Here is a 25,865-nt window from a genome sequence, read left to right as displayed (position 1 = left end):
TATTTTTTAGTGTTGATAACATATTATAAATCACAGCGTTGTTGATTCAATGGGATTAACATGAAGAAAATTTTCATACTGTTAACAAAGACTGGTCACTAACCTTAAGGAAAAGTCTTTGAAGTATGAGACAGTTCAATGACCATATCCATTCATTCATCTGCTTCTTTTGCTAGCTCTGGTTGCAGAAGAGGTGACTGGTTGATGCAAATGTGTCTCTAATCTAGCCTATAAATCTTAAAAACAAAAATGTTTAAGTTCTAATTTCTACTAGCAGTGCACATGTAACAGTTTTCAAGCATTATAAAATACTGTGAAGGAAAGACTTTAATATACCACTATCAAATTCCAGTGTACCTAAACCAACAATGAAATGTCTGAATATGTAATTTGTTGACTTGAGCAAAATAAAGACATAATAGCTCTAAATTCTTTATAACTTTCAAGGATGGGAAACCAGTATCTCTCAGAAGTTTTTTTTTTTTTAAATAGAATTGAACATTTAATTTTCCCCCACAGTATTCAAAGTAAACATTTTATCATTATTACTCTTGGTATATCAAACTGAATTCCAGGAATGTAAGAAAGCCTGACTGGGAAATATTACATAGAAAAAGGTTGAATTAACAGACACATTACATTTCTTAGTTATTTCTTATAAATATACGTTGACATTTACTTATCTGATAGCAGCACTGCTGGTTTTGAGTGAATTTTTTTTTCTTCTAATGGGACTGCAGAATGGCAGTGTTATCTTTGGAACAAATTAAGACAGTTAACAATTAACAGAAGAATACCTTCTACACATATATGTTGCAAGGGCAATAAATAGTTAAGTATATAATTATGGAAAAATATGCCTCAAATATGTTTTTTAAAATTTCTAAGGATTTATTGTTTTGCTTTAATAAAATATAATGCACTGTCACTACTATCTGTTCTGGGAAAAACAAACACTGAGGTTTGAGTTTCCTCCTTTAACCAACAGAGTGATATCAAGAATAAACTTGGCCTAAAAATCAACTTGTTTGAGCCAATAGAGAATTCTGTAGTACGTTTGATTACTTTAGCAATATACACATATTCTGGGTTATTATTAAGAGACTAACCAAATATTTTATATGAAAGTTTTATACCCCAAACAGGTTCTCTGATGACTTATCATGCTAGCATATGAAATTTGAAGGAATAACAAATGGTATAACATAAACAGACATGCAATATAGAAGGATGTAAAAGATACAGCTTGACCCTGGATATTTCCCTTAGAATAATTTCTTCCATAAATAAGACTTTACTTTTTACATATAGATTTATCTTATATCTGGTCCTGGATCACGGAGAATGTTAAGGACATAGCTTAAGAAATCAAGACCACATTTTTTTTGTAGTCTTTTGTCACCCCAGACCACAAAAAGCATTCTCCAAGTGGATGCTCAGGTTAGATTAAGATGCTCTTGAACAAACAAATTTACTGAGGCTTAGAGTGTAAATCACGTAACTACTTGCAGCAGCAACAGTCTTTTCAAAAATGACTAAAACAAACTTTTAAATATAAAGCATATAAAAAGGACTCTTAAGGATAGTTTTCCAAACTATAGAAATACAGGAAAATATGTGTTGCCTCATAATAAAGTTCAATAAATATTCTTTCTGAATCCTAGAAACACTAAAAGATGTTATAGGTTTATTTGGTTCTCATAAGTTAGAATAATCTGATTGCTTCTACATAAATTCCTCCAGATTCTTATCCTCTAACAGATTTTTACTAATGTTTTTCCACTAGACTGAGAGAGTATCTAACATCCTTTCAAAAATGTGCTTTTTTGTTGGTTTTAATAAGTATACTTAATTTTCTAGAAAATAAACATTTAAAATTTAAGGTTCAAGGTAATTTTAGAAAAAGGTAGACACTGAACTATCTCCTTTTCTATTTCTACATCTCCATATTTACAAGGCCTAGCATCCACGTGGTTTCCTCTTTATACTCACTTATCACACTATCAATAAATAGTAACTGTGGTCCAAGTAACCTTTATTAAAGATTTCAAAATTCCTCAAATTTTATAACACTACAAAGTTATTAAGATTTGATTTTGATGAGTATTGGTGTTATGTAATTTTTTTTTATTGGAAAAGAAATACAAATCTTTTTTTTTTCTATCTAAATTAAATCCAAGCTCCATTATCAGTTCTCAAGATATATCTAAAATGTACATTCCTAAAGAAAGGTAAAGCTGTTCAAGGGCTGAACTAGTCCAATATACAATTGAGGGTTATTTATTCTTGTTATTTGTGTCTTTTCTTTTCTTTTTAAATCTATATTAAACCCCTGGTTTCTCATGGATTAGATCATAATTTAGCATTGTAAAAATTAATTTTCAGAAATTATTGTGCTAATATTTAGATCTGAGGAAGGAAACAATGAATACTATTCACTGTTAGAATAGAAGATGAAATAGCTTACTAACTGATATGAGTTATGAATGTCACTATGACACAAATTTGCTGTGATTTGCTTATTTGGCTACAAGTGCATTATTTTTCATGAATGACAACACACAGCATTTTCAACTTGTAACATGAAACTCCAGCTCATAAAGAGTGTACTGTGTGACTTGAAAAAGTCTGATTGTAACTAAGTAACAACCTTTCCCCTGAAAAACATGAACAAAATCCATTGGGAAATCAGGCACAGACGGTATTTATCGGTTTTTCTTCCTTTCCTCCTATGGTTTTGTTTCTGAAGACATACAGATGGTTCCAACATGACCCACACTTGTTACAAAATGACACAGCTATTTTTTTCCTTTTCTTTTTCTTTATCTTTTTCTCGAGGTTCCTTTCGTTTACGTTCACTATTCCCAGATTGTCTGCCACTCGATGGAGAGGCTTGTGCTGGCTGGCTTTGCTTTAAGAAAAATAAACAGGAAAAAATTACCACAATTTTTCCAAGATGCTTAAGCATAGTTATCTAGAAAGAAAAACTACAGGAGTGAAATGAATTATTAATGGAAAAAGGCTATTGGTGTATAGACTTGTTATGTGATATGGTATCTGAATAACTGCCTCTATCATTCAGAATAGATATAATTAATGTATCCATTATTCTAAGTAAATGGAACTTCAAACAATAAATAACATATAGCATTATATTGCCTGAAGACTCAAATTCAAGATAACTTATGTTAAAGTTTAGGAAATGTTAAAGAAAGTGACACCTTTTGGCAAGCTACAATAGTTTTCCAAGATCTCATTAAATACTATAATAAACAGATTTTAAAAGGAGGGCAAAAAACCCCTGAGGACTCAGAGTGTGAAATGTGTATTCTGTGCAATGAGAGAACTTTTTTAGTGAAAAGCTAATCATAACATGGTAGGTTTTAAATTTTAAGCTTGGAGTAGTCAATATTTCTAGAAATAGAAATGTTATACCTATTTTAATAGAGACCTCTATATTTAAAGTTTCATCAGATCTTAAAGGGCATCAAGCTTTCTTGAATACCCAAATCAAAGGAATAGTTCTAGCATGGTACAAACATAAAAGAAGGGGAATATTTTTTTCATTTAATGAAATGAGATTTAAGAAATAGAAACCCCCTTAGTTACATTTTCAGTGTTTAAAACATTTAGCTGGGGAAAGTGGAAAGGTGCTAACCTTTGTTGAATACTTAGCACATGTCAAACATTGGATTAAATGCTAACATTATTTATTCTTAACCACAAACCTAAGGGTTAAGTATTAATCTTCTTTTTTCCAGACAGGGAAAATGAAACTAAGAGACGTAGAGGACTTTGTCCATGTTGCACCTAGTAAGGGGAGACAGAAGCAGAAAATGCAAATCCACATTTATCTGGCTCCAAAGTCTACATTCTTTCCAGCAGTACCTCATACTGCCTTCTAATTGATAGGAAAGATTTGTTCAAATTGGTTTATATTGTTTGAAGCTATTAAGAACTTAATAAATTTGGAAAATCTTCCCATCAGAACCTCAGAAAAAGTAAAATTAACTAAATTAGAAATATATTAAGATAATCACAAACTTAGGACAATGTCATAAAATCCATGGATGCTAAAAATGCTAACAGAGTCAATACCTAACTTAAAAGTTTTTATCTCAGCACAAATTTCTTTATTGCTAAAGTGATCATTATATTTAAGAATCAGAACACTAGTTTTTACCTGGGCCTGTGTAGAAGCAGAAGCAGCAGCTGCTGCTGCTTGTTCCTGTTCCTGGTAATATTGAGAAGCTCGTCTATCCTCCTCTTCTTGGAGTTTCTTTGCTAGTTCCAAATCACTGATTCCTTCAGGTATTTGTTCCCAGTTGATCTCTTGGCTCTGCTGTTCTTGTTGTAGAGATAATGCCATAAGATAGTCCTAAGAAATTAAATGATAACTGTTGTTAGCTATTAGATTTTATCCAAGAACTAACGTGTGTGAATATAGGGGTTATATCTACAAACCTATCAGAGTGGCTTTTAAAAAACATACCAGAGGGTAAATGTAAAAATAGAAGTTTTCTATATATTTGTTTGGGAGGTATGAAATTATTTCAGTGATGTTGCCATTGTTATAAATATTTAAAATATTCATTTGAAATTCTTTCTAGAAGCAGTATATAAGGCATTCGGAAAAGCTTAAAGAAAAAACCACATGTCTGTAGAAAATTGTTACAAAGTAAAAAAGCATAAATAAGAAAGTTAAGATTACCATAATATCATTACACAGAGCCAACTACTGTTAACAATATATAATTGTTATATATTAATCATTTTTTTCTATATTCACATACAAACACAAACACATCTCCCAACCCCTGAAACTATCATAATCTGCTTTCTTTTCCATCTAATGTTATAAAAGTCTTCTGTTTAAAAAAAGGTTGTAAGAACTTCCCAAGATTATTTATTAAATATTCTTCCAAAAGATGATTTTTAAAGCCAACATAGCTGTCCATCATACAATCATATTCAGTTACTTAACTATGCCTTTCTCCTCCCACACACACACCCAGATTATTTCCTATGAGAGAAAGTGATGCATCTTTGGTCAAAAGTTATATTATCTAACAAAACATCCACTTTTATTAAGAATTAGTGCTGAATGAAACTTGACTACTCTTGTGCACCTCCCCCAGTCTACCCTCAAAATAAGAGAATTTTAAATAACCACAGAGGATATGTAAAAGGTTGTTGCCTGTGAAGACCTTGTACTACCTAGCATGATTATCTTACTGACATCAAGAATTTGTCCTTCAAAGTTTTCTCCTCAATTCTTCAAACTCTGCTCTTTGCTAAGTCCCTTCATTGTTACTTTTAAAGACAATATCATACATGTATTCTCAACACCTTACAACTAGGTTACTGTGGCAATCTATTGCTTTACTTCATTCCTGTGCCAATATTTTTTACACACAGTAGTTAGAAAAATCCTGTATATTTCTCTTAAGTAACACTTAAAAAACCATGCTCCTGTATATCTTCTGAAGGAAAATGAGTATGTTGATTATTATGGCTTTTGTCAAAGGAGGGCCAAGAGTCTTAGAAAGATCAGTATTTGTTTGAATCAAGTATTCTTTCGTCCATTCATAGCTTGCTATTCAAATTACCATTATAGAACTTAACATATAACATTAGTTGGTCAAATACCTGCCTCCCCAACTAGACTGCAGAATCTTTGAGGACAGGACTGAATGATTTATCTTTGTGTCCCCAGGATGCAGTTATAGTGCTCAATACAACTGCTCAATGAATAATGGTTAAATGAACACAGTCTCTATGCACTTAAATTGTTATCAGCGAAACATGTGCCAAATGTTTAACATAAACATATTTCTGCCTCAGTTGAGGAAAATGTCACATCACTGTTATACTTCTAGTAATAAACACACTTGTGGCTTTAAGCCTACCAACCAATAGCAGGCAAAAATCTCATCTGTCTCAGTTCCAAATAAGAATTCTGCTCAGTAGTGCAGCTCCTGCTGTAAGTGTCTGTTCCTCCTTACCTTGGACTCTAAGGCTCAGAACACCCCCCTACTCTTTATCCAGTGTATGCTATCTTCAAGATTCCCTCTTTTCTACTTTTTCTGACTAACCAAAATAGATCTCAAATATGTACTTGTCTCTTCATCTCTACCACCAAGGCTAAGCCATCATCACCTCTTGCTTGGACTGCTAGTCTGCTTACAACTGTGTCCTTCCTATGCATTTGCCACATAGCAGGTTTTTAAAAAGGTAAAGTAGTGCTCGCTTCAGCAGCATTAATACTAAAATTGGAACGATACAGAGAAGATTAGCATGGCTCCTATGCAAGGATGACACTCAAATTTGTGAAGCATTCCATATTTTTTTACAGAAGTAGAAACGTACTGTTATACACATGAAACATATAATGTTATAAACTAATGTTACCTCAATTTAAAAAAAAGGTAAAGTAGATCATGTCACTTCCATGTTTAATACTTCGCATACCTTCCCTACTACAATTAGAGTAAAATTTAAACTCTTTACCATGACCTTCACAGTTCAATATAATCTGGCCTTCTGAACCAAAGTGTACAATTAATGTACATGTAGAATAATCACTTACCTATTTAGGAAGTGTCGGGAAAATTTCACAAGTATATTAATGAACAAATCTTTAGTTCAAAAATTTGGATAACTAAATTCACATTTGAAAGGAATGAGCACTTTAAACAATATGAAGAAGATACAACAACAAATTTACCTGATCTATCTGATCTTGTTGTCCTCTGTATACAGTTTCAGGATCAGAAGGAGGCCGCAGATGAAATTCTGAGTCACAGAAATTTCCATCACCATCGACATTGTGTAGGCTTTCCCAAACAACTTTTTCTTCAGTGAGAAACCCCTGGTCTGTTACCAACAAATACAGCAGACCCTTAATAAGAAATAAGAAAAAGGACTGTTAAGTTGATCAAAGCTAGTTAATATTTAAGAGAAACTGTACAATCTTTTTAAAACATATAATTATTCCTACTAGTTAGATCTGCACAACATACTAAATAGTTGACCAAGTAGATATCTTATTTGCTCACTGAATTATATCCACTTGGCTTTGAATATAGTTTATAAAAGGTACACTACAGTATGATGAGAAATAGGAGTTCTTGGCATGTTCAACTAATTCATAACTTATAAATAGCCCTTGGGGTTTTTTAAGCTCATTTCACAAAATAGAAAAATACTATACAAGTTCCTAAAAAATACATCAGATAACAAATAAGATATAGTCACAATAAAATTATATATTGCCTGTTTTTTAAAAAAATTAAGCACATATGACTAATCCATTTCATACCAATTTTTCCTTCTCTGCACCATTAGCTGCTCTTAATTTATACACCAACAGTACTTTGTACTTTTTCTATAGTAGCATTAAATCACACTGTACAATGATTATGTTTTCTTCCTCGTTCCCCAGACTGTATTTTTTAATCTATCTCTGGGCCTAGTGTAGGCTGTATCATAAAGTTGAAGCCTAATATTTATTGAATTAATCAATGAAGTCATAATGTATTTACAGTCATTACCATAGAATTTAGCATTGATCTCTAATTGCTCATATGCATTAGTTTTAACTCCAATCATATGTAAAGTGTCCCTAGTATACCATATAACATTTGTAAGCCATTTTTATTTCAGATTTGCCAAGGACAAGACTTTCATTTACTTGTTCAGAGTTCCCACTGGTTAATATAGTGTTTATTATTGCACAAGAATCATACTTTTCAAGTTCTCACTTATACACAATCTTAATAATTAACAATAAGAAATTCCTTTAAAGAATTTGGTGGTGAGGATAGAGAATTACTGAATAAATTCTGAAGCTTTAAAAAAAACTAAGTAGTTGTTATTTTCGAACATTTACTATGTGTCCAGCACTATGGGACACAGTTGTCTAGTAGCAGTTACATTCAAGAATCAGCTGTAGGTACTGGTTAATTTACAAGGTCACTGAAATTACTATTGCAACATGAAAAGGATTCATAAAAAACACATTTTGGTATAAAGTTTAAAGACATTGTTTTAAGAAAAAATTAAGTCCAGGCTCATGTTTTGTTTTGTTTTCTAAATCAGGTATGTTCCAATTTATCAAATATTGAATGCCTACCATATGCTTAGCACTATGCTAAGTGCTTAAGGATTCATATCATGGGTAGTAATGATCCCACCTTACTCTGGTATTAGTGCCCCTTTTATGTGACTTCATAGAATCCTGGACTTAACAGTATTATAGCACTTTATACATTGAATTGCAGTTGTCTGTTTACTTAATCATCTCTCTTAATACATTTTAAGCTCCTTGAGGACCAGAGTCATGTTTTATTCACCCATGCAGTGTCATTACCTAACATTTTTTTTTTTTTTTTTTTTTTGCAGTACGCAGGCCTCTCACCATTGTGGCCTCTCCCGTTGTGGAGCACAGGCTCCGGACGCGCAGGCTCAGCGGCCATGGCTCACGGGCCCAGCTGCTGTGTGGCATGTGGGATCCTCCCGGACTGGGGCACGAACCCGTGTCCCCTGCAACGGCAGGCGGACTCTCAACCACTGCACCACCATGGAGGCCCCTTAACGTATTTTTAATACCCAGTTAGGGTCTACCTTGTTCTGGGATAATTTAAGAGAAAAACTAATTTTCCACTGAATAGATCTGACCCTTCTCTTTATACTTATCACAATGCATTTCAACATATTATATAAGTTTTACAGTTTATTTTGTATAGATCATATATTAGATTGGTTGTTTGTTGGGAAGGAACTATAATCTTATATCAATAATTTTCCTCCAAATGACACTTTAGGATAGGTAAATTCTGGGAGCGTTTCTATTGAAAGCTACTATCATCCATAGCACATGAATATTTAAAAGTTTTAACTAAAAGTATCCATTTCTTGGTATAGGTGACCTGTCTTCTCATGGACCATCAGCCTCAATTTCTTCCTCTTTTAGATCTTGACATTTATCAAAAAAAGTCTGTAACTGGCCCACTGTCAACAATGCTGGTTATTACTTAAAATAACAAAGCATGTGTCAGTATAGTACTGAATACTTTAGGCCCATTTGTTCCTGAGAGTCTACAATTAAATCACCATCAAGAATATTTCTTGGGGGCTTCCCTGGTGGTGCAGTGGTTGAGAGTCCGCCTGCCGATGCAGGGGACATGGGTTCGTGCCCGAGTCCGGGAAGATCCCACATGCCGCGGAGTGGCTGGGCGCGTGAGCCATGGCCGCTGAGCCTGCGCGTCCGGAGCCTGCGCGTCCGGAGTCTGTGCTCCGCAACGGGAGAGGCCACAACAGTGAGAGGCCCACGTACCGCAACAAAAGAAAAAAAATAATAATAATAATAATAGAATATTTCTTGCTTTGTATCCCAGCACTTTTGTTAATATTATCTAGCCAAAGCTTTCTTTTCTAAGCCTTAAATCTTCTGCCTAATCTGACTCACCAGTCTCTAAAATATTAATTTCACAAAAAAATACAGAATGCATATATTAAATTAAATTTTGTTTATTAATGTATAAAATGTATGTTTATTATTACATAAAAACTGACATTAGATAATCTTTAAAATTTTTTTAAAAATGGGCAATTAAATCACAAAAGAAGACTGAACGAAAACCTGTTCTATCTAAAATACTCTGATAATTCTATATAGAGTATATACGTTACTTTTATTAACAATATACATAATACTATCACATTTTGTAAATTGGTAAAATAGAAGAAAACCTGATAATGTAATACAAAAATTAAGTAATTCCAGCCTTTAAAATACAGAGGAAAGCACTGCCTGAATATTTCTGGTTAACTAGCTTGGATTTGAATTATTTAAAGTCTTTGGACCTTAGTTTTCTTTTCTTATAAAGTGATATAGAATCAGTGAGATGAGAGGATTTCTAAAGAATTTTATAAATTGAAAGATGAACTTTACTCCTACTTAACAAACATCAATCTCACCTACAAGTAACTTTCTTACCCACCCAGAGAGGCAGAGCTGTTGAGGAGTGTGAAGTTAAAAGTCAGACTGGAGCTGTTTACAAGCTGTGTGGTCTTGAGCAAGTTACTCAGGGCTTTAAGCCTGTTCTCTCAGATGTAAAGTGGGAAGTTGTGAAAATTAAATGAGATAATGAACGTAAAATGCTTAGTATAATGCAGGGCACGTGAACAGCCCCTAAATCTATCTGGGTTTCTTTATCTATCTTCTTTTCCTGCCTCTTATTTAAAAGGGAAAGCTGGATCTCTCTGCCTGTACTGTTGGAATCACTTTTCTGTTACCACATTTCTTTCCCCTTCCCGCCTCTAAAAAATTTTTTTAAAAGAAAGTGACAATTTGGAAATTCCCTGGTGGTCCATTGGTTAGTACTCCACGCTTCCATTGCAGGGGCCATGGGTTTGATCCCTGGTCGGGGAACTAAGATCCTACAAGGTGCGTGGCACGGCCCAAAAAAAAAAAAAAAAGTGACAATTTTTGATGTATTAACTACCTTTTAAAAATATCTAAATTAGGTGAATTTTTACTTAAGTGTAGCCTTCTGTGGAAAAAAAAATTCCCACCATAGTCTTAGTCGAAGAGAAAAGTGAATGGACAAACTTATTTTATTTCTTTAATATGGCTTTAGTATTTATCTTGAACTGTATCTCCTAAACTACTCTCACTTCTAATCCTTAAATGTAAAGTAAAAAAGCAAACTAATAAAAGCCAACCTTAAAAAACACGTTGGTTTCGAATATACTCCAGAGAGTTGTCAATAATTTAAAAACAAGTGGTAGAGGAAACAGTCAAGACATGGATATAAAAGTTGATATGGGAAAGGGATGATCAAGGGGGAGTCACGATGGGGAAAGAACGAGGCAGATGTCATTATTTAACCAAAGATCTAGAAGCTAGGTGATCTAGACAGAGACCAAGGAATCAGTAGTTTATTTTACTCAAGAGCAAGCAGGGGGGCTTCCCTGGTGGTGCGGTGGTTGGAAGTCTGCCTGCCAGTGCAGAGAACGCAGGTTCGATCCCTGGTCTGGGAGGATCCCACATGCTGCGAAGCGACCGGACTGGACCCGTGTGCCACAACTGCTGGGCCTGTGCTCTAGAGCCCTTAGGCCACAAATGCTGAGCCTGTGGGCCACGGCTACTGAGGCTCGCATGCCTGGAGCCTGTGCTCTGCGGTGGGAGAGGCCACTGTGGTGAGGGGCCCACGTGCCGCGGCGAGGGCTGGCCCCCGCTTGCCGCGGCTGTAAAGTGCCTGCATGCAGCAGCGGCGACCCAACGCAGCCAAAAATAAATAAATTTTAAAATTTATTTTTTAAAAAAAGAGCAAGCAGGAAGTATTAGAGAAGCGGAGGAGGATCATTAAAATAAAAAGGAATAACTAGATCTTGGATACAGAGTTATATATATAAGAATCCCGAAGCAGAACAGACCAAAATAGGTCTGTTTCTAGGAAAGTGCGGATTTATTTACAGCCCATTTTTATACTTTCAAATTTCCTGTCTGGTTAAAAGTCATCTTACTATTTAGAACCACAAGAATGGCCCTGAAAGCATGTGCACTCTCACTAGCATCTCCTACTGCTACTTTCAGATCCTAATCTTAGTTATGCTGATGAAAAGCACAGATCTTCGTAGGATCATGTACTCAGTGTGGATTTGCCAAAATGATCTGCCCAGTTTAACTGTACGAGATTAAATGGAATTACATGGAGCAAGGTAACATACAAGATAGAAATTAGGGGTATATGTATTTTTGCCAATGGACAGGTGAGGGAAGAATAGTTTAATCAAGGGTTCATGGAGAGTGCTATTACAACTAATAACTAACAAGAGCTGGACTTGATTGCTTTGCTAGTAATGGAAGAGGTACTTGTCCAGAGTTTAGGAATGGTAAACGACAAAACTAGAAATAAGAGGAGTTTCCAAAAACAGGAAGTCAACTAGTATCTGCTGTCAGAGAAAATGTCATGAGAGGCTGTGCAATCAAAACCATAGATCCGGGCTTCCCTGGTGGCGCAGTGGTTGGGAGTCCGCCTGCCGATGCAGGGGACACGGGTTCGTGCCCCGGTCTGGGAGGATCCCACGTGCCGCGGAGCGGCTGGGCCCGTGAGCCACGGCCGCTGGGCCTGCGCGTCCGGAGCCTGTGCTCCGCAGCGGGAGAGGCCGCAGCGGTGAGAGGCCCGCGTACCGCAAAAAAAACCCCACCATAGATCCATACACAGTTGAGAAGTGTGAAGTTGACTGGTAAATTATTATAAAAATCAAGAATAGGAAAAAAGTATAATAGGGAAAAAAATCAATTTAATTCACACATCCTCTGTGACTCTGCGATGACAGAAGGCCTAATTAAAAAGTCTATGGAGGGGAGAAGACTGTCAAAACAGCGCACAGATCACACACCCCAGCCCCGGAAGATGGGGAACTGCCTCAAGTCCCCCACTTCGGATGACATCTCCCTGCTTCACGAGTCTCAGTCCGAGCGGGCTAGCTTTGGCGAGGGGACTGAGCGGGATCAGGAGCCGCCGCCGCCTTATCAGGAACAAGTTCCAGTTCCGGTCTATCATCCAACACCTAGCCAGACTCACCTAGCAACTCAGCTGACTGAAGAGGAACAAATTAGGATAGCTCAAAGAATAGGCCTTATACAGCATCTGCCTAAAGGAGTTTATGAACCTGGAAGAGATGGATCAGAAAAAAAGATCTGGGAGTGTGTCATCTGTATGATGGACTTTGTTCATGGGGACCCAATTCGATTTCTCCCGTGCATGCACATCTATCATCTGGACTGTATGGACGATTGGTTGATGAGATCCTTCACATGCCCCTCCTGCATGAAGCCCGTTGATGCAGCACTGCTTTCGTCCTATGAGACTGATTGAGCCAGGGTCTCTCATCTGACTTCAAGTGAACCATCATTTTTGGTGGTTTTGATCTTTTGTCACTGAGCCCAAAAAGCCAGGGATTAGGGATTAAGATCATGCACAAAAGTTTCCTAAATATTCCTGAATGGCTGCAGATGTTGGGGAAAAGTATGTGATATTTTAGAAACTTAGGGGGAAAAGTAGGAAGGTATTTTTATGTAAAGCCTTGACCCAGTGTTCAAAAATATAATTGTATTTAGCTCTTGTTATTGCTCCAGTACATAGGAATTGTGTAAAGTGTTAAAGCAGCTGTATAAGTTTAAATTGTGTATGTCGAAGATTAGGAAAAAGATAGTGGTTGTTTTTCCTAAATGAAGTAATTTTCTTCTTCCCCCCCACCCAAATTCTTTTCTCAAGTTGCTGGCATTTGGGTCAAGGTTTTATTAAAAGCTACATTTTACAACACTGGCACAAAAAAAGTAGTTTTAAGCTTGTTTGTACAGTTCTTTTTTCCATTGGAAATGGAATTCATTGCCTTAGGTCTTTTTAAATAGTGTATTATTATCGTTGGGGCTGGCTCTATGCTTGAAAACCAGTTTATTTATAACCTGTTATAAGTGCTATATCTGTTTGCAGTTAGGAAATGCAGAATTCAAAGTGATCTCCTAGTGTGTAAGCAAGCTGAGATGCACTATCCCTTTTCTATAAAAAAATGAGTTAATGTGTCAAGAAACCAACTCCAGTAAAGTGGGATTTAATATTACCCTTTCTTATGTGTTTCACCTAATTATTTTGGTTGTTAATATGGTGATAACTAAAAGTCAAGGTAAATTTCAAACATTAAGAATTCTGATTTATTGAGCTTGAATTATGCCACCATGCTTATGTAAAAATGAAAGTGGCACCATGGTTAAACTGAGAAAAGTTTCTCAGTTGTAACAATTTTGATTTATTCTTTCCTGTGACCTCCTTCCCTGTACTGTAGTGCTGAGGTTATTGAAGTTATGTAAAACACATCTCTGTTTCTGTTTCTTGGAAGAACAGTCCTGCTAGTTGACTGACAATTCTAAGCAGGGAGAATTAAGATAAATGTGTTTCATGTTTTGCACACAAATGCAGAATTTGTATAACCACATGACTTCATAGTTGTGATCTCAAAAAAGAAGGAATTTCTCTTTTATCTTTTTCTTGCAGTTAATATAAGAACACTGAATCTCTAAGCTTCTGAAGTGTTAGAAGTAGGATGGTCTAGTAAGGATGTAGTTGTAATGTTTTATCCATTTAGCATGTGTTTATTTTTCTTAATGTACTCAAAGGTGACATATTTGTTCAACTCAGTGATATTACAGCTAAAAACATCATTCATTAGCAAAAGGAGAAGCAATCTCAACCCAACAATCAGAAATGTTTCTTATTATTTTATATTGAGTTGAATATTTGACTTTAACACTTTTCTACATATAAAACACAAGTCTCTTGAAGGGTTCTTCATAATTGCATTATAGAAGAATTTAGTATGTCATAAGCACTTAAAGATTTAACATTCAACTGTAGCAGTATCTATGTTGGTTAATTTTCTTATAAGCCCCACGATGAGTTTGAGAAAAATGGAAAGAAATTAGATTATCAGGTTCTGTTAAATCGTTACATATATCTTGCTTAAGTTTTAGTTCATTAATTTATATCCAATTACATAAAGCAAATTTGGAGGAAACACCTGAAGTTGTGCAATATTTTCAGAGATATTACTTTTTTCTATCTTTGTGTTTTCTACTTAAACATGATGTCTGTCATCAAGTATTATAGTCACTTTCTTTTTTCCAGATTGTTAAATTGATAAATGAACTTTATTTTTAAAATCATCTTCTATGTTGCTGTTAGTCTTTATTACAAGCCTTCTTTCACAGAAATTTGGCAGTAATATTGAAGGAACCAGGGTTGAGCTGAATGCTTTTTTTTTTTTTTTTTTCTGTGCGCGGGCCTCTCACTGCTGTGGCCTCTCCCGTTGCGGAGCACAGGCTCCAGACGCGCAGGCTCAGCGGCCACGGCTCACGGGACCAGCCGCTCAGCGGCATGTGGGATCTTCCTGGACCGGGGCACGAACCTGTGTCCCCTGCATCGGCAGGCGGACTCTCAACCACTGCGCCAACAGGGGAGCCCCTGAATGCTTTTTTTTTAAGGTACTTTGTATTCTTTAATTTTGATCTCCACATACCATGTTAAGAACTATCAATTTTGGCTTTTACCAAGTTAAATAAAGTTATATTACAGTTGCAAAAAAAAAAAAAAGTCTATGGAGGGCTTCCCTGGTGGCACAGTGGTTAAGAATCTGCCTGCCAATGCAGGGGACACAGGTTCAAGGCCTTGTCCGGGAAGATCCCACAGGCTGCGAAGCAACTAAGCCCGTGCGCCACAACTACTGAGCCTGCGCTCTAGAGCCCACGAGCCACAATTACTGAGCCCGCGTGCCACAACTACTGAAGCCCATGCGCCTAGAGCCCATGCTCCACAACAAGAGAAGCCACCACAATGAGAAGCCCTCACACAGCAAGGAAGAGTAGCTCCTGCTCACCACAATTAGAGAAAGCCTGTGCACAGCAACGATGACTCAACACAAGCAAAAATAAATAAAAATAAAATTAATTTTTAAAAAAAGTCTATGGAAATGGAATCATAAAGCTAGTAAACAGAGAATACTTTGTCCAGTTTTAGAAATATGGTTTGAGAGAGTCATCAAAAAGTTTAACTGAACAAGAGAATTTGCCCCTGCCTCTACCCAAAGTCTGGAGACAGGAGTTAGAACAGAGATAAAGTACTAGAGAATATTAAAGGAGACACATACCTTGCCTTTGGTCAAACAAAAGTCCATGGCTCATACATCTCTAGAGTTCCAAAAGACTTTAGATGACAAAAATATTTTACACACAAGGTAGAATTTAGTAAATTGCTAAGGAAATTGGTACAACCTGTAAAGAAACTAGAGATTCCCTTTCCTAGGTAATCCTTTTCGTCCCAACACAGACTTCTTCCTTGTTGGTCTTGGTCCTGAGATAATAATGGCATATGATACGATGTGGGTACCAAAAAGTATAAAAACCCTTTCTGCAAATCACAGTAAAAATAAGCCCCACTAATAGAATAATACACTTATAGATACTTTTGACTGATTGCCAACTTATTATAGACTGGCAGTTTATTATTATAGGTCCCTAGTTATACACACCATTTATCTGTAGTAGAAAATATTCTATCCAGATATTAAATTTATTTTTTGTTGAAAGTATATCTAGAGGGACTTCCCTGGTAGTCCAGTCATAAAGAATCCGCCTTCCAATGCAGGGGACGCGGGTTCAATCCCTGGTCAGGGAAGTAAGATCTCACGTGCCACGGGGCAACTAAAGCCCACGTGCCTCAACTAGACAGCCCATGTACTGAAACTACAGAGCCCACGTGCTCTGGAGCCCGTGCACCACAACAAAGAGCCCATGTGCTCTAGAGCCTGCGTGCCACTGGAGAAGAAAAAACATACATGCTACAACTAGAGATAGAGAGAAGCCCATGCGCCGCAATGAACAGCCCACACGCCACAACTAAAGATCCCACGGGACTTCGCTGGTGGCGCAGTGGTTAAGAATCCGCCTGCCAATGCAAGCCACATGGGTTCAGTCCCTGGTCCAGGAAGATCCCACATGCCTCAGAGCAACTAAGCCTGTGTGCCACAACTACTGAGCCTGCGCTCTAGAGCCCGCAAGACACAACTACTGAGCTCGCATGCCACACTGAAGCCTGTGCACCTAGAGTCCATGCTCTGCAACTAGAGAAGCCACCACAATGAGGAGTCCACACACCACAATGAAGAGTAGCCCCTGCTCGCCACAGCTAGAGAAAAACCGAGCACAGCAATAAACACCCAACACAGCCAAAAATAAACAAATTTATTTTTTTAAAAAAAAGATCCTGCATGTCTCATCAAAGATTCCACGTGCCACAAGACCTGACACAGCCATAAAAATAAATAAATAAATAAATTTTTTTTAAAAAAAGAAAGTATATCTAGAATTCCATGGAATGAACTGTGTTTATATTCTAGTTGTTCCAAAGAGTTCACAGGGGCAGGAAGATGCAAAATAAAGTGATCATTAAATATGAATGCATAAAATGGCCCTAAAAATCTCAGGGTCCTTCAAAAGTGAAATGTTAGAAGTCCTTATGAAGACCTAATGCAGCAGTAAAAGTAGGCATATCTTATTGGAAAAAGCATCTTTCTAGTTTTTCCTTACTTGTATCCTTATAGATTCCGTAGGGCTCAAGTTTATAAAGAACTACAGAAACTCTAACAACCCAGCAATTAGTGGTACAGAATAATAGTTTTAATGCTGAACAGGTTTAATAGAACAAGGGCACAATCTTCCATCTTATTTCCTTATCAAGCAAATGCAGGAACCCCTTCCTTAAATTTTAGTAATTATTCCTTTAGGGCTTCTAGTTTTACACCAACAACTGAAGAAGTGCTATAGATTTTGTGGTAAGTCAGTTATCAGTCACTGGGTCAATTAGAAGGGAAAGTGTCTCTGACTCTTATAAAGAATGTACTCATTGGGTACTTTGCCAGAGTAAAGCAGCGTCTAATTTAAAGACCCTCAGAACTGGAAAGAAAGTTCAACAGGAATATAGGAAATAGAACTGAGAGGATTATAATGAGGCAGATACAAATAGCCCAAAGACCCAAAAGATTCCTGGAAAACACAGGATTTATGTCTAAAAAGGACTTACTTCACCAAATGTAACACAAGGTCCTTGATTAGATCCTGGTTTGAACAAACCATCCATAAAACCATTTGGGTGACAAATGGGAAATCTGAATATGGACTGGGTATGAGATGATATTAAAAATTATAGATAACTTTGTTAGATGCAATAATGGTACTGTGATTTGAAAGGGAAATGTTCTTGTTTAGAGATACATATTTAAGTATAAACAAAAATATAAAAATAGATAAAAAATAATACGTCAAAATTGTTAAAAGTAGGTGATGAGTACAATAGGAACACATTAAATTAGTCTCATCATTTCTCTGTAAGTTTCCAATTTTTCATAATAAAAAGTATAAAACAGTGCTACTGTTTCAGTTTGGTGGTCACTATAGAAAATAATACCATTTCCCCCTAGTGACTGGCCACCAGGATAGTTGTTTCCATTTATCCCTTCTATAAAAATAGTACTACCAGGAATTCCCTGGTGGTCCAGTGGTTAGGACTCATTGATTTCACTGCCGAGGGCCCAGGTTCAATCCCTGATTGGGATACTAAGATCGTACAAGCCATGTGGCACAGATAAAAAAAAAAAAAAAAAACCAAAAAAAAAACCAGGATTACCTTGTAAAGAATGGTGTTTTTTTTTTCCCTAGGAAAATATTTATAAGTTTGGACAATATCATCATGTACATAATAACATCATGCCCCTAAATTCCTTTGCTCTTCTATTCTTTGATGCACCCACTTAACAAAGTCCCAAATCTAGGATAACTAACTACCTTCACCAGGCCTACACTCTGATGAATACTCCCACAGAAAAATGACACAAGTGGTATATTCATGTAATAATTACCATCCTTAACACTGCCTAGTGATTCTTAATTTCTTTAGTTAGTCCTTTCTCCCACATGCTGTAAAGACTACTTCAAATTTTCTTTCTTCAAATCTGGAACCAAACCTTCTTACCCCTCCTCAGTCTCAGTAAATGATCTTGCCTTCCACATTACAGAAAATAGAAACATTGAAACAATAACTTTCTCTATTTCCTGCCATCAAATCTATAAACTTACCTGTAGCTCTACTCATAGTCTATTCTTTCCCTCCTTTACAATGGAGAGGTCTCTTTTTAAACCAAAGGTCAATCCCTTTTACCTGTGAAAATGTTTATTCTTTGCTCACCTTCTTGGAGGCTTCTAACATTATCTCCTCTCCTGAATTTTCAACATTTCTCTCTATTGAGTCCTTCAATATTTTAACATTGTCAAGTCTCTCATATTAAACAAAAACAACCTTCCCTGGATTCCACACTCTACTATAGCTATGAGCCATTATGTCTGTGCCTCCTCACAGACAAACTGTTGTTTGTCTGTCAAAAGTTGCCTATAATCTATTTCTAGTATCTGAGACCCCAAACATTTCCTAACCAATTCAATGAGGTTTTTTTTCTGCTTCCACCATTCTCTTAAAGATATCAATGAAATCCATATCCCTAATGAACACTTTCCCCCCAAGGGTTCTTATCTTATTCATCTTTTCAATAGCATTTAACAATTGCGATCTCCAATTCTTCTTGAAACACTCTCTCCTTGTTGGTTTACATGATACCATATTCTTTAGATTTTCCTTTTGTTCTTTTCTTTCTGTCTCCTTTGCCAGTTTATACTCCACTATTGATACTTAAATGTTGGCACTCCTCAAATCTCTGTCCTAGGCCTTCTCTTTTCTTCCAATTCCACATTTTTCTTGTAAATCTCATACTATCCCTCTCTCCCTATTTGTACACAAAACTTATTCCAGTCCTGAACCATTTAACCAACATTTCCACTTGGAGGGATGCCTGAGAAGCAGCTCTAACAGTTCTAAAAGTTCACATCTTTTTTCTGTTCCAGTGTTATGCGTTTCGATAAAGAGCATCATCATTCATCCAGTTGTTCATGCTTAGAACCCAGAAATCATTCTTTCTTTTTTTAAATTAAAGAATAATAGATTTACAATACTGTATTATTTTCAGGTATACAGCAAAGTGACTCAGTTACACATATTTTTCAGATTCTTTTCCATTATAGGCTATGATCAGATATTGAATATAGTCCCCTGCTATACAGTTAATCTTTGTTGTTTTTCTATTTTACATATAGTACTGTGTATCTGTTAATCCCATACTCCTAATTTATCCCTCCTCCCCGCTTTCCCCTTTGGTGACCATAAGTTTGTTTTCTATGTCTGTGAGGCTGTTTCTGTTCTGTAAATAAACTCATTTGTGTTATTTTTTAGATTCCACATATAAGTGATATACAGTATTTGTCTTCCTCTGTCTGACTTATTTCACTCAGCATGATAATCTCTAGGTCCATCCATGTTGCTTCAAATGGCAATATTTCATTCTCTTTTATGGTTAACATTCCATTGTATATATACACCACATCTTCTTTATCCATTCATCTGTTGATGGACACTTAGGCTGCTTCCATGTCTTGGCTATTGTAAACAGTGCTGCTATGAACATAGGGGTGCATGGACCTTTTTGAATTAGAGTTTTTGTTTTTTCTGGATATATGCCCAGGAGAGGAATTGCTGGATCATATGGTAGTTCTATTTTTAGTTTTTTAAGGAACCTCCATACTGTTTTCCATAGTGGCTAAACCAATTAACATTCCCACCAACAGTGGGAATATTAATATTCCCATATATTAATATTTCTCCACACCCTCTCCAGCATTTATTATTTGTAGACATTTTGATGATGGCCATTCTGACCAGTGTGAGGTGATATCTCATTGTGGTTTTGATTTGCATTTCTCTAATAATTAGCAGTGTTGAGCATCTTTTCATGTGCCTGCTGGCCAGCTGTATGTCTTTTTGGAGAAATGTTCATTTAGGTCTTCTGTCCATTTTTTGACTTGGCTGTTTGTTTTTTTGATATTAAGTTGTATGAGCTCTTTGTATATTTTGGAAATTAACCCTTTATTCATCACATCATTTGCAAATATTTTCTTCCATTCGTGGGTTGCCTTTTTGTTGATGATTTCCAACACTGTGCAAACGCTTTTAAATTTGTTTAGGTTCCATTCGTTTATTTTTACTTTTATTTATTTTTCCCTGGGAGACTGATCTAAGAAAATATTGCTGTGACTTATGTCAAAGAATGTTTCCCGCTTTGTTTTATTCTATGTAATGGTGGCCTCGTAGAATGAATTTGGTAGTGTCCCCTCCTCTTCAATCTTCTGGAATAGTTTGAGAAGGATGAGTTCTTCTTTGTATGTTTGGTAGAATTCCCCAGTAGAGCCATCTGGTCCTGGACTTTTGTTTGCAGGGAGTTTTTTTGTTTTTTGGGTGTTTTTTGTCTTGTTTTGTTTTTTACAGATTCTATTTCATTTCTAGTAATCAGTCTGTTCAAATTATCTGTTTCTTCTTGATTCAGTTTTGGCAAGCTGTATGTTTATAGAAACTATCCATTTTTTGTAGGTTGTCCCAATTTGTTGGCATAGGAGTTTTATGGTATCGTGTCTTATATTAAGTCTTTAAGGCATTTTGAGTTTATTTTTGTGCATGGTATGAGGGAATGTTCTAATTTCATTGATTTACATGCAGCTGTCCAGCTTTCCCAACGTCACTTGCTAAAGAGACTGTCTTCTCTCCACTGTATATTCTTGCCTCCTTTGTCAAAGAGTAATTGACCATAGGTGTGTGGGTTTACTCCAGGGTTCTTTATTCTGGTCCCTTGATCTATATGTGTTTTTGCGCCAATACCATGCTGTTTTGATAACTGTAGCTTTGCAGTATTGTCTGAAGTCTGGGAAGATTATGCCTACAGCTTTGTTCTTTTTCCTCAGAATTGCTTTGGCAATTCTGAGTCTCTTGTGGTTCCTTATAAATTTTAGGATTATTCTAATTCTGTGTAAAATGTCACAGGTAATTTGAAATGGCCTGAATTAAATCTGTAGATTGCTTTGGGTAGTATGGCCATTTTAACAATATTAATTCTTCCAATCCAAGACCACAGGATATCTTTCCATTTCTTTGAATCTTCTTCAGTTTCCTTTATCAATGTTTTATAGTTCTCAGTGTATAGGTCTTTCACATTCTTGGTTAAGTTTATTTCTAGGTTGGTTTTTTTTCTTTGATGCAATTTTAAACACTTTTTCTTTTTACTTTCCTTTTCTGATATTTGTTAGTATAAAGAAATGTAACAGATTTCTGTATACTAATCCTGCTACCTTACTGAATTCATTTATTCTAACAGTTTTTGTGCGGAGGCTTTAGGGTTTTCTGTATAGAGTCTTGCATAGAAAGACAATTTTACCTCTTCCCTTCCAATCTGGACACATTTTATTTATTTTTCTTGTCTGATTGCTGTGGCTAGAAGTTTCAATACTATGTTGAATATAAGTGGTGAGAGTGGGCATCCTTGTTGCTGAATTTAGCAAGAATGCTTTCAGCTTTTCACCATTGAGTATGATATTGGCTACAGGTTTGTCATAAATGGCTTTTATTATTTTTAAAATTTATTTATTTACTTATTTGGCTGTGTTGGGTCTTGGTTGTGGCATGCAGGATCTTCATTGCGGCATGCGGGATCTTTTGTCGCAGTGCATGGGCTTCTCTCTAGTTGTGGCATGCAGGCTCTAGAGCACAGGGGCTCAGTAGTTGTGGTGCACAGGCTTAGCTGCCCTGCAGCATGTGGGATCTTAGTTCCCCAACCGGGGATTGAACCTGCCTCCCCTGCGTTGGAAGGCAGATTCTTAGCCACTGGACCACCAGGGAAGTCCCATAAATGGCTTTTATTGTTGAGATGTGTTCCCTCTGTACCCATTTTGGTGTGAGTTTTTACCATGAATCGATGTTGAATTTTATCAAATGCTTTTTCTGCATCTATTGAGAAGATCATTTGGTTTTTGTCTTTTCTTTTGTTGATTTGGTGCATCACATTAATTGATTTGCATGTGTTTGAAACATCCTTGAAACCCTGGAATGAATCCAACTTGATCATGGTGTATGATCCTTTCTATGTATTGTTGGATTCAGTTTGCTAATACTTTGTTGAGGATTTTTGCAACTATATTCATCAAAGATATTGGCCTGTAATTTCTTTTTGTGGTGTCTTTGTGTGATTTTTGGTATCAGGGTGATGGTGGCTTCATAGAATGACTTCGGTAGTGTTCCCTCCTCTTCAATCTTTTGGAATAGTTGGAGAAGAATAAGTTCTTTGTATGTTTGGTAGAATTCCCCAGTAAAGCCATCTGGTTCTGGACTTTTGTTTGCAGGGGGTTTTTTGGGTTTTGTTTTTTCGGTTTTTTTTTTTTTAATTTACAGATTCTGTTTCACTTCTAGTGATCAGTCTGTTCAAATTATATTTTTTTAAAAATTAATTTATTTATTTTTGGCTGCCTTGGGTCTTCATTGCTATATGCAGGCTTTCTTTAGTTGAATCAAGCAGGGGCTACTCTTCGTTGTGGTGCATGGGCCTCTCATCGCAGTGGCTTCTCTTGTTGTGGAGCATGGGCTCTAGGCGCACGGGCTTCAGTAGTTGTGGTACATGGGCTATAGAGTGCAGGCTCATCAGTTGTGGCACATGGGCTTAGTTGCTCTGCGGCATGTGGGATCTTCCCAGACCAGGGCTCGAACCCATGTCCCCTACATTGGCAGGCAGATTCTTAACCACTGCACCACAAGGGAAGCCCCAAATTATTTTGACTCAGCTTTGGCAAGCTGTATGTTTATAGAAACTTGTCCATTTTTTTCTAGGTTGTCCCAATTTGTTGGCATATAACTATTCATAGTATTTATTATGATTTTTTTGTATTTCTGCAGTATTGGCATTAATTCTCCTCTTTCATTTCTTATTTTGTTTACTTGGGTCTTCTCTCTTTTCTTCTTGGAGAGCCTGGCTAGAAGTTTGTCGATTTTGTTTATCCTTTCAAAAAACTGGCTCTTGGGGCTTGCCCCGAAGTCCAAAGCACCTTAATGTTATACAAGGGGCAGGGAGACACATACTAGTGATACACTGTTTAGCTACAGAATAAGGTTTACTGAGAAAAACTTAGAAGTGAGAAACAGCAGAATACACACATTCTCTCGGCTATCATTATCTCATGGAAATGCATATTCAGTCCAGAAACAGACCCAATGCAGAAAGTGCTCCAGGAGAGGCGCACCCTTCCCAACCACACAGGAAGATTGCGAATACCTAGGTGACTAGTAAAGGACTTCCAGGTCAGGGATATGGCCTTGATAAAAAAAAAAAAAGAGAGAGAACGTCTAAAGCTCAATTTTGGAAAGTTGTAAAACAACCACTCATGACAGCCAGAGACGTTGTTTTCTCAATGGAACTATCTTACCCCTGTGGAGAAAAAAAAAAAAAATAGAGAGAGAGAAAGAGAACAAAAAGAACGACTAGGCCATCAAGAGACCAAAGTCTATTTCTCTCATTCATTCATTCATTTATTTATTTATTTTTGGCCACACAGCATGGCTTGTGGGATCTTAGTTCCCTGACCAGGGACTGAACCCGGGCCCTGGCAGTGAAAGTGCCAAGTCCTAACCACTGGACTGCCAGAGAATTCCCTATTCCTCCTTTTAACTTAGGACTCTACAAGATCTGACATCTATCTCTTGAGCCTTACATCATGCCTCTTGAGCCTTACATCATGCCTCTTATTTTCTATGCTTCAGTCACATAGCCCTTCTTCGAATTCCTTAAAAAGTTAGGTTATTTCCCTCCTCAGGGCTTCTGCACACATGTTCCATCTGCTTAGTTAACCGCACCACCCCCGTTTTTTCCTGACATCTTCAAATAGGTTATAAGTCCTAATAAAAGTACTCACAGCATGTTGTAGGTACCCTTCACAGAGTGTATCTCAATAGAAATGATACCTACTTGTGTAATTATTTAACATCTGTCCCTTGTCAAACTAGGAGGTCCTTAAATGGCAGGAACTATAGCTGCCTTGCTCAGGCTGCAGTCCTAATACTTAGCTAAGTACCCAGTCATAATCATGCTCAATAAATATTTGTTGAATGAATGAATAAAGTGTGGACTTAAAGAGATCAGGTAAAGTGAGATGACTTAGCAGTATTTATTATGTAGCAATAATTCCGATTTTGTGGTTCTTTGGCCTTAGATTTTTGAGGAATATGGATAAATCTGGGCCCATACCTAGCACACATCTAGCTTAAATATGGGAACAATACAAACAAACCCTTGCTATAACTAACAGGGGAGCAGGAGAGCTAGGGCTATACAGTATTCTTAAATAAGCAAACAAATCATTATTTTACACTACTTTGTGCAATTCACTGATTAAAGTGTTGAAGGAAATACAAAGTCAGATTCCTGACTTCAATAAGCCTACTTTCATTTAGAAAAATGAGACACATTTACATGGAAAGAAAATTGTTAACTAGGTACTCATCAATAAGGGCAAAGTAGGGACAATATGGCCCATAACAAGTAAAGGAGGAAGGGTAGAGTAGTGATCCACAGCCTTAGCTGCATATTTAAATCACCTGGAAAACATTTTAAAAATACTGTTGCTCAGGTCTCACCTCTATACATTCTGATTTAATTGAGTTGGTGTTGAGCTCTGGGCATTGGTATTTTTTTAATAGCTCCGTAGGCAGCTCTAGCATACAATCTGGGTTGAGAACCACTGATTTAAGGAGAGAAGAAGTAGCTTTACTGAAGTTAGTATTTAAAATGTTTCTTAAAAGATAGGTGAAATCTGGATAGGCAAAAAGGAGTGAGAATGCTCACATAGGGATTAGGAGTAAGAAACAAAATGGGAAAGCATAAACTGTGTATGGGGATGGAGGACTATTAATGAGTAGGCAGATCATTATGGCTGAAGCAAAGTGTTGACACAAGGGGATAGTAGAAAATACCTTGCATTTTTATCCTCTAGGCACTGGGTGCTACTAACATTTTTGCAATATTATTGACCTGATCAGAGGAGTATTCTGCCACAGAAGTCTAGAGATAAGCTGATAAACTCCTGTATTAGGTGGCAGCTGTAAAAATGGAAGCATTGAAGAGATAACAAGAGGGATGAATCAGTAAGATTTTTTTGGCAAAGCCATAAGTGACATGATAAAAAGAATTTAAAGTCACACTGGTAACTTAATAATAGAAACACTATCATAAAGACAAATCTTGATTCTTTCTCTAAACTCCTTTAGCCCTCAAATGTAAACATCCATCATTAGCAGTCATCCTAGTTCTAACATTAGGGCTTATCTTTT

General features: G+C 36.5%; 1 protein-coding gene, 1 non-coding gene and 1 pseudogene across 3 annotated transcripts in view; 2 read left to right on the top strand and 1 right to left on the bottom strand.

Annotated features, from left to right (window-relative positions):
• Positions 1-398: 398 nt before the first annotated feature.
• The window catches only part of MINDY2 (MINDY lysine 48 deubiquitinase 2), a 71,887-nt gene continuing 46,420 nt past the window's right edge, over positions 399-25,865 (bottom strand). The window contains exons 7-9 of one of the 2 annotated variants that reach the window (XM_029236390.1): positions 6,728-6,901; positions 4,184-4,378; positions 399-2,911 (exon numbers count right to left, since the gene is read on the bottom strand). In XM_029236390.1, the coding sequence (XP_029092223.1) occupies positions 2,783-2,911; positions 4,184-4,378; positions 6,728-6,901 (498 nt within the window). In that variant the 3' untranslated portion in view covers positions 399-2,782. Of the gene's footprint in view, positions 2,912-4,036; positions 4,379-6,727; positions 6,902-25,865 lie in introns of those variants that run through there. The other variant, XM_029236388.1, reaches the window with a different exon arrangement.
• On the top strand, positions 6,243-6,349 carry LOC114905472. The gene has a single exon (XR_003796295.1). It is a non-coding gene; the product is annotated as a U6 spliceosomal RNA (small nuclear RNA).
• LOC114903525 lies at positions 12,235-12,890 on the top strand (annotated as a pseudogene).

This window comes from Monodon monoceros, unplaced genomic scaffold (assembly GCF_005190385.1).
Source record: "Monodon monoceros isolate NGI ecotype Baffin Bay Population unplaced genomic scaffold, NGI_Narwhal_1 Super_Scaffold_21, whole genome shotgun sequence".
Classification (NCBI taxonomy): domain Eukaryota; kingdom Metazoa; phylum Chordata; class Mammalia; order Artiodactyla; family Monodontidae; genus Monodon; species Monodon monoceros.
This window is presented reverse-complemented; position numbering and strand designations above follow the sequence as displayed.